The following is a 10,186-nucleotide window of genomic DNA, read 5'->3' on the forward strand; positions in this document are numbered from 1 at the left end:
CAGAGCGATGAGCTTCCCCTCCAAGGGCCACTGTGAGGAACAGTCAGGACAGAGGTGTGCCAAGAATCAGTGCTGCCCCTGACCCACACAGATGACCTTTCCACGGTCTCCCCGTGGTGAACATGGGGGCACCTGTCCTCCTGGTGGCCCTGAGGTGCCCAGACAGCTCAGGCCTGGACTCTGGGGCTGGGGCAGCCTGTGCCTCTGGGGCTGGGGCAGCAGGCGTGGGGCCCCGCCGGGCTCTGCTGACTCTGCAACCTTCCTCCTGAGCTCAGGCATTTCCAGAGAAATCCTTTAATGCCTCCATTCTGTCCAGGCGTATATAGGGAGGGCTGGCCACCCGGCTCCCCACTGCGCTGCCCAGAGGCCTCTGCCCTGCCCTGTCGCCAGCCTCCAGTCCCCGCAGTGCCGAAGCAGAACATGGACGTCACCATCCAGCACCCCTGGTTCAAGCGTGCACTGGGACCCTTCTACCCCAGCCGGCTGTTCGACCAGTTCTTTGGTGAGGGCCTCTTCGAGTATGACCTGTTGCCCTTCCTGTCTTCCACCATCAGCCCCTACTACCGCCAGTCCCTCTTCCGCACAGTGCTGGACTCTGGCATCTCCGAGGTAAGGTCCTGGGGCCTCTGGCTTCTCCTGGCTGGTCAGTGGGGGGCCCGGCCTGGGCAGAGGACAGCTAGGGATTCCCCAGGGGCCACCTGCTGCCCCTGGCGCACTCATCTTGTTCCCCGGAGCAGGTGGTGGCTGTAGGCCACCGTCCTGCCTCCCCCAGTCTCGTCACCTTCAGAGGCGCCCCTGGGGAGGGTTGGAGTAGGAAGCCCACCCAGACCCAACTGCTGTCTTTTCCTCCCATCAGCTCATGACCCGTATGTGGTTTGTAATGCACCAACCACATGCTGGAAACCCCAAGAACAACCCCGCCAAGGCAAGTCGGGGGGTGGTGTGAGCTTCCCGGGTCGGGCTGTCCTCCCGCTGGCCCTGCAGGTGCAGGAGGGTGTGCTGCCTGAGGCCCAGAGAGAGGGTTACTTCAGCAGAGCAGCTGCCTTTTGCTGCTGGCAAAGCTCAGAGACTGGGCTCTCACCCAGCTGACCGGTGCGCAGCCATGCCCAGGAAAGGCCTGAGGCCACTTCCCTCTCCTGCTGAGCTGGGGCAGGTCCAGGCCAGCAGGCCTCCTAAAGGAGGAGGCTCCCAGAGGCCAGGCACTACCAACCATGCCCGGGAGCAGAATAGCCAGAGAGAGCCCAGGAGCCAGGGCAGGGAGGGGAGAGCAAGGGACAGAGGGCTTTGTGAGCTGGACAGAATGCTGCGCAGGCTGCAGCAGCAGGTGGACCTGGAAGATGGGCCCCGGTGGGGGCTTACGGAGCCCAGATGTAGCTGGGGCAGCCACCTTATTCCAAATGCCAACTCGTGAGCAACCAGCGTTCCAACCCTAAAGAGCCCCCTGGCCATCACCAAACAACAATTCAGCCCATGACCAGCCACCCTGACCGTCACCAGCCAGCAGACTTGTGTCAGCCAGCCAGCCATGCCAATTAGCCACAGCCAGTTAGCTCACCAGGACCCACACCCCGCTGGTGACGTCCCAGGGACCGGCCAGCCCACCTATCGCCCAGCAGTGGTCAAGCACTCCTACCCCTAAGGTCTGGGGTGAGTGGCGCAGCTGCCCTTGGCACGGGTGCCGCAGTCCGGCTCCTGTGCACTCCGTTCTGCTGGCCCGTGAGGAGGAGGCCAGCACAGGGTCTGCTCCAGTGCCTGGTGCCAGCTCCGGTGGCTGGTGCTGGAGCTGCCAATCGCTCTGGGTGGTGTGTCCGCTCCATCCTGGAGCTGGTGGCCCTCTGGGGAGCTCCACATGCGGGTCTGGGTTTCAGGTCCGATCCGACAGGGACAAGTTCGTCATCCTCCTGGATGTGAAGCACTTCTCTCCCGAGGACCTGACGGTGAAGGTGCTGGAGGACTTCGTGGAGATCCACGGCAAGCACAACGAGCGGCAGGTGAGCTCCGCGCCCGGGACAGCGCCTCCACCTGCCCACAGCAGGCCTCTGGACCCTGGGCACTGTCCCCCTGAGCCCAGCAGGGCGGGGCAGTGCTGTGAATGTGGCCTGCGGCTCCCTCCTGAGTCCTTGCCTTGGGTGCTGCTCCCGGCTGTCGGGGCTGCTCTGGGTCTTCGCAACAGGATGGGATTAGAAGGACCCCGGGAAAGGGCAGGGCCCGCCGTGGGCACTTCTGAGCCAACACGTGTTTTCACAACCTCACTTTGGAGGGCGAGCCCGTGAGGACAGTACAGCTGGCCTTCAGGGACGTCCACTGAGTCACCTCTCAGTGGCCCTTTTCAACATTGGGCTTAGTATCTCGGGGTAACCAGGGTAGGGCCAGAGCCTGAGGAGGTCCCCCGCCTGCCGGATCCCGTGGCTAGTACCAGGGGGCAGTGGGGGCTCCCCTGCAGTCACCACCCTGCGCCCACTCCTGGTCATATGGAGACCCTGGGGGCTCCCTGTCTGCTGCCCCTCCCCGCCCTGGCTAGGGGAGGCCCCCTCCCTGTCCAGTCCCTCTTCGTCCAGTTCCCAGCTCTCAGGTCTTTGCACCTGGAGGAGGAAGCAGGGCCCAGGAGCTGGATCTGGGGTCAGGGCCTCCAGAAGCAAAGGCCTTCTGCCCCCGCAGCTTCCCACCCTGTCAGGTGGGAGTGAGAGGCCCGGCCTGAGCAGTCTTCCTGGGTCATCCTCAGGGGAAAACCTGATGGAGAGGCCGGGCCAGTGGCATGAGGCATCCCACTGGGGGCCAACGCCAGGCCAGAGAGAGCCCTGGGCAGTCCCAGCTGCTGTGCTCTGCTCTTGTCAAAGGTCTCTCTCGGAGGTCAGGGAGCCAGCAGGCTGGGCTGAGATTCCAGGGCTGGAGAGGGTCTGGACATGGGTCCATACGTCTCTGGAGGTCTGGACAGTGGCCCTCCAGTTCTTCAGCTCAGCCCCTGTGAGGACACCACAGCCCGGCTGCCTCACGGGGTCTGGGAGGGCCCTTCTCAGCGTGGGGGATGGCAGCTGCCCTGCTGCTTCTGACCACCCCTCCCGGCCTCTTCCCAGGATGACCATGGCTACATTTCCCGGGAGTTCCACCGCCGCTACCGCCTGCCCTCCAACGTGGACCAGTCGGCCCTGTCCTGCTCCCTGTCTGCAGACGGCATGCTGACGTTCTCAGGCCCCAAGGTCCAGTCTGGCCTGGACGCTGGCCACAGCGAGAGAGCCATTCCCGTGTCGCGGGAGGAGAAGCCCAGCTCGGCACCCTCGTCCTAAGCAGGCCTCGGCCTCGGCTGCCCCCCTCGGCCCCTGACCCCTCCAGCGGGGGGACCACAGAAAAGGCCTCTGCCTTCCCTTCCTTTCCTTTCCTTCATCCCTAGTCTTCTCAGAGGAATGAGGTTTTGAGAGAGTGGCCGGGAGCTTGGAGCCGTGACCTCAGGGTGTCCCAGGCCCAACACCTGCCCGCCGGGGAGTGATTGCATCACACACTTCTCTAGATGGGACCTTGTCCTCCCGAGGGACATCAGCTCTGCTCAGCCCCAAGGGTGCCCTGGCCCAGCCCTCTGGATGGATCCGGACACCGGTGGCCTCCTCGGTGGCCCAGCCCACTTCCCTGTGGTGCTGTGGGTGCTGGGGGCCCCTGGCTCTGCAGCCTGCTCCTCTCAGACCGTCTTCCTGCACCCTTCCTCTGTGTATTTCCTCTCCTGGGGACTCCGGTCACCCATGAGAATGCAGCCCATGGCAGCCAATAAAGAGCAGGTGGCACAGCAATTTGCTGTCTGGTGGTCATGCTGTCTGCATTGGGCAACCCTGAGGGCGGAGGTCAGCAGCCGGAGGGAGGAATGGGTGGCCTCTGCTCCTGCTGGCTCTGCCCAGGGCCTCCAGTGTCCCTTCCTCTCTCCCGTGTCCAGGGGCCTCTCCTCAGCAGGCTCTGTGGGAGCAGGAGTGGGAGACGGCCCCTCTCCAGCCTGCCTCCCCGGGCTTCCCGTCACCTCATTACCTCGGGGGTGCACAGCCCACTTCCAGTGGGCAGCAGGCCCTGGTCCTGCGTTAGAGGCGTGGCTTGCTCAGCCTCCCCATCCCCAGGGCAGACACTAGCCCTCTGGGTTCCTGGGGACCAGCAGTGTCCGGCAGCACCTCCACCCTCCACCCAGAGCAGCTTGGCCCTGCTCTCGCCCAGACCCCAAGGTGGGGAGGGGACTCTCTTGAGAGCCTCAGACTCCACAGGGAGTGGCACAGGTCAGGGGCTTCTAGGGGGCTGCCGACAGTGAGGCCAGAGGCCAGGTGGAGTCCTCGAGAAGCCGTGCCAGGGCCACCGGGGCCTGAGCACTTCAGTCAGGCAGGGGGAGGCGGAGGCCACAGGGCTCCGGGACCGTGATGAGGCCCAGCAGGTTGGCCATGTGATGGCCAGCACCTTCCTCCTGGGAGGCGGTGGGTGTGGGAATGTCTGAGTGACCACTGCCCCCCAGGCAGACAGGAGCGCTTACCGCCACTACAAAGTAGTGACAAACACACACCCCACAGGCATGCACCAGACACCACACCCACACACAGCACGGTGCGCACTGCACACACCCTCACACAGGCACACAGGCCCCACAAATAGTAGCAAGCACAGCATATTCTCACACACTCACCACACACTCACAGGCACCAGAGATCTCAGATGCCACACATCACACCCCTCACACCACACACACACACACACACATCTACCTAACACACATCACACACGCACTTCACACACAGCCACAAGACACACATCCCACGTCTCACACACAGGCCCCCCACACCACACACCACACACACACACCCCTCACCTCCTGGACATGTGTGTCCTGTGCTCTGGCCTGGCCTCATGTACAGAATGGCTCCCCTCCTTCCTGCCCCTCCCCAGCACCCCGGCTGTTCTGCTGGTCAGCCCACCTCTGCGTGAAGCGGGTGCCCTGTGGTTGGTGCAAAATGGCTACCACACTTAGGGACTTGGGCTAGAAAACCTAAGCTCTGGAAGCCCGCTCCCCTGGTTAAGTCTCTGAACTTAGCCCCCAAGTGCACCCTGGTAGGACGCTGGCTCCTCCTGAGCTCGGCAGGTAACAGCCTGCTGGGTCTGGCTGCACCCCTGCGGGTCCTGCTTGGACCTTGCTGTAGGTGACACTGTGACCCTCCAAACTTGGTGCTGAAGTCCTAACCCCCAGCCCCTCAGAATGTCACTGCACAGAGACAGGCTCTGCCCCATGAGGTCACCAGGGTGGCCCTGAACTGGCATGGCTGTGTCCCCACCAGAAGATCGGGACACAGACACCCAGAGGGTGACTGTAGGACCTGGGGAGAAGGCAGCACCTGTAAGCCAAGGAGGGAGGCCCCAGGAGGCTCTGGCCCTGAGACACCTGGGGCTAGGTCTGCAGGCAGAGGGCGAGGCCTGGAGCCCGCAGACCTCAGGCAGCTGCAGGCTCCCCGAGCCCTCGCTCCCACAGGTGCTCTTTCAGCCCTAGAGGCTCAGGCAGGGAGGCAGCCCCCTCGCGGGCCTCCTGAGATGTGGCTGTGTGACTGGGCCTCCGATGCTCCCCGTTTCTTAAACTTGAGGACCCAAAGCTGCTTTAGAGATGTCTGGGATTCTGGAGCAGGTAGGCCCACAGGGACCCTTCAGGGAGGCCTTGGAGGTCCCTCCTTGGCCAAGGAGCACCAGCCCTGAGGCCCTGGATGTCCCTCCCCGTCTCGGCTGGTTGCAGCCCATTCTCCTCACAAGAGCTTGGGTATCAATAGTCTTCCTACACTGGCCCTGGTGGCCTCACTGCCACCACGGCTACTGTGGGGCCAGGGTCACAAGACTCCACAGAACCAGGCTGACACCGTCTTACAGAAGGCTTGGAGAGCAGCGTTGTCACCCACTGTCCACACAAGACACAGGCTCATCAGAGATGCAGCAAGGCCCTGGTGCATCAAGTGGCAAACCCTTGAAACCTCTGGCCCTGTATCTTCTCAACTGGCCCAGACTCAGCTCCCCGTCACCACCATCACCACCAGTAGCACCATCACATGACCACCACCACCACCATCACCACCACTGTCATCATCATCATCACCATCACATGACCACCACCACCACCATCACCACCACTGTCATCACCATCATCACCATCACCACTGTCACCTCCACCACCACCATCACCACCACTGTCATCACCAACATCACCATCACCACTGTCACCTCCACTACCACCATCACCACCACTGTCACCGTCATCATCACCATCACCACTGTCACCACCACCACCACCATCACCACCACTGTCATCACCATCATCACCATCACCACTGTCACCTCCACCACCACCATCACCACCACTGTCACCGTCATCATCACCATCACCACTGTCACCTCCACTACCACCATCACCACCACTGTCACCGTCATCATCACCATCACCACTGTCACCACCACCACCACCATCACCACCACTGTCATCGTCATCATCACCATCACATGACCACCACCACCACCATCACCACCACTGTCATCACCATCATCACCATCACCACTGTCACCTCCACTACCACCATCACCACCACTGTCATCATCATCATCACCATCACATGACCACCACCACCACCATCACCACCACTGTCATCACCATCATCACCATCACCACTGTCACCTCCACCACCACCATCACCACCACTGTCATCACCAACATCACCATCACCACTGTCACCTCCACTACCACCATCACCACCACTGTCACCATCATCATCACCATCACCACTGTCACCACCACCACCACCATCACCACCACTGTCATCACCATCATCACCATCACCACTGTCACCTCCACCACCACCATCACCACCACTGTCATCACCATCATCACCATCACCACTGTCACCTCCACTACCACCATCACCACCACTGTCATCATCATCACCATCACCACTGTCACCACCACCACCATCACCACCACTGTCATTGTCATCATCACCATCACCACTGTCACCTCCACTACCACCATCACCACCACTGTCACCGTCATCATCACCATCACCACTGTCACCACCACCACCACCATCACCACCACTGTCATTGTCGTCATCACCATCACATGACCACCACCACCACCATCACCACCACTGTCATCACCATCATCACCATCACATGACCACCACCACCACCATCACCACCACTGTCATCACCATCATCACCATCACCACTGCCACCTCCACTACCACCATCACCACCACTGTCACCGTCATCATCACCATCACCACTGTCACCACCACCACCACCATCACCACCACTGTCATCATCGTCATCACCATCACCACTGTCACCTCCACTACCACCATCACCACCACTGTCATCACCATCATCACCATCACCACTGTCACCTCCACTACCACCATCACCACCACTGTCATCATCATCACCATCACCACTGTCACCACCACCACCATCATCACCACTGTCACCATCGTCATCACCATCACCACTGTCACCACCACCACCATCACCACCACTGTCATCACCATCATCACCATCACCACTGTCACCACCACCACCATCACCACCACTGTCATCACCATCATCACCATCACCACTGTCACCTCCACTACCACCATCACCACCACTGTCATCACCATCACCACTGTCACCTCCACTACCACCATCACCATCACTGTCACCTCCACCACCACCATCACCACCACTGTCATCATCGTCATCACCATCACCACTGTCACCTCCACTACCACCATCACCACCACTGTCATCACCATCATCACCATCACCACTGTCACCTCCACTACCACCATCACCACCACTGTCATCATCATCACCATCACCACTGTCACCACCACCACCATCACCACCACTGTCATCACCATCATCACTATCACCACTGTCACCACCACCACCACCATCACCACCACTGTCATCATCATCATCACAATCACCACTGTCACCACCACCACCATCATCACCACCACTGTCATCACCATCATCACCATCACCACTGTCACCACCACCACCACCATCACCACCACTGTCATCACCATCATCACCATCACCACTGTCACCACCACCACCATCATCACCACCATCACCACTATCACCATCATCATCACCACTGTCACCACCACCACCATCACCACCACTGTCATCACCATCATCACAATCACCACTGTCACCACCACCACCATCACCACCACTGTCATCACCATCATCACTATCACCACTGTCACCACCACCACCACCATCACCACCACTGTCATCATCATCACCATCACCACTGTCACCTCCACCATCACCATCACCACCACTGTCATCACCATCATCACCATCACCACTGTCACCACCACCACCATCATCACCACTGTCATCACCATCATCACCATCACCACTGTCACCACCACCACCACCATCACCACCACTGTCATCATCATCATCACAATCACCACTGTCACCACCACCACCATCATCACCACCACTGTCATCACCATCATCACCATCACCACTGTCACCACCACCACCACCATCACCACCACTGTCATCATCATCACCATCACATGACCTCCACCATCACCATCACCACCACTGTCATCACCATCATCACCATCACCACTGTCACCACCACCACCATCATCACCACCACTGTCATCATCATCATCACCATCACCACTGTCACCATCATCATCATCACCATCACATGACCTCCACCATCACCATCACCACCACTGTCATTATCATCACCATCACCACTGTCACCACCACCACCATCATCACCACCATCACCACTATCACCATCATCATCACCACTGTCACCATTACAACCATCATCATCATCACCATCACCATCATCACCATCACATGACCACCACCACCATCATCACCATCACCACCATCATCACCATCACATGACCACCACCACCATCATCATCACCACCACCATCATCACCATCACCACTGTCACCGTCACCATCACCATCATCACCACCACAGTCACCATCACCATTACCACTGTCATCATCAACAGCAGCAACAGTGGCAAAAGCATTTAAGTGCCTACAGTGTCAGGCATGATGCCAGCCACATGGGTGACTGAGAGTCTTTATGTCACCCACACAGCATCCTGTAACCCGAGTTCCATTAGATGGAGGAATCTGGCTTGGAGTCCCTTGTCTGAGGCCCCCAGCAGGTGAGGGCTTTGGCTGGAGGCCACACCTGTCTGTTTGACCTCAAAGCCAGGACTCAATCCTAGGTGGAAGAGTATTACAGTGTCACGTGTACCCTGAAAGCTGGGAGGCTCTGATGAAGGCAGATGCGAAGCCTGTTCTCCTGGTATCTTCTGTGTGACCATGGGCAGGTTTATCAGCCTCTCTGAGCATTAGTTCGCATCCTTACCGGTTAAGGGAAGGTGGTGGACCAAATAAATATCAGATTCTTTCCATTGACCACAGCGCATCTCAGAATTTCCACCAGGTGGCAGCAGAGGTCTTGCCTGGGAGCCAAGACCTTGGTGGGCAGGAGACTGGCAGAGCATCAGCCTTAGAGGTCACCTTCACAGGTCTAGACAACAGGGAAGCAGCCGCAACAAACATCTGCAAGGGCCTGGCTCTGGGAGCCTCTGGGCTGTGTGACGTGGGGCTGTAGGAGACCCACCTTGACCCTGGGAGCCTGTGTCCTACAGGAAAGCCCAACCAGGGACACAGGAAAGCCGTGAGAAACCAGTGGTGTTTCTCAACAATGAGCATTTTTAGTTTCATTTGCTTGTTTGCCAAGTCATTTGGGAAAGGCTGCAGGTCGGCGCTGAGCTGGGCCAGGCCCTGGTGGGGGCTCCTCCCAGACACAGTGACGTCAGCCTGGTAGGGTCCCAGAGGGTCAGGCTCTTCCTAGGAAGACTGGCAGGCACTTAGCGTAGCGTCTTCCTGCCTGCCAGTCGCGGAGGCCTGGGGGGAGCAGGGAGGGGCCCTGGCAGGCAGGTGCCATGGGGACTTGTGCTGCCTTGTCAGAGGGCCCCAGTTTGAAAAAAAAAAAAGGGGGGGAGCCGTGGAGGTTGGGGACAGGACATGCTCCGAGGGCAGACAGCCTTCTCTGCAGGGTAGCACCTATCCCCCAAAACGCTCCTTGCCTTCAGGGTGGGAGTGGGCACTTGGAAAGGGGAGCCCCCCTCAGGCTGGGGGTGCAG

General features: G+C 59.5%; 1 protein-coding gene across 2 annotated transcripts; it reads left to right on the forward strand.

Moving 5' to 3' along the window:
* Positions 1-420: 420 nt before the first annotated feature.
* On the forward strand, positions 421-3,284 carry Cryaa (crystallin alpha A). 2 transcript variants are annotated; one of them, XM_026410099.1, is made up of 4 exons: positions 421-609; positions 857-925; positions 1,869-1,991; positions 3,075-3,284. In XM_026410099.1, the coding sequence occupies exons 1-4, from the start codon at positions 421-423 to the stop codon at positions 3,282-3,284; spliced, it is 591 nt and encodes a 196-aa protein (XP_026265884.1). The 2 variants fall into 2 exon arrangements, with proteins under 2 accessions (XP_026265884.1, XP_026265885.1); XM_026410100.2 differs by lacking the exon at positions 857-925.
* The last annotated feature ends 6,902 nt before the right edge of the window (positions 3,285-10,186 follow it).

Source organism: Urocitellus parryii, chromosome 2 (genome assembly GCF_045843805.1).
Source record: "Urocitellus parryii isolate mUroPar1 chromosome 2, mUroPar1.hap1, whole genome shotgun sequence".
In the NCBI taxonomy this organism is placed as follows: Eukaryota; Metazoa; Chordata; class Mammalia; order Rodentia; family Sciuridae; genus Urocitellus; species Urocitellus parryii.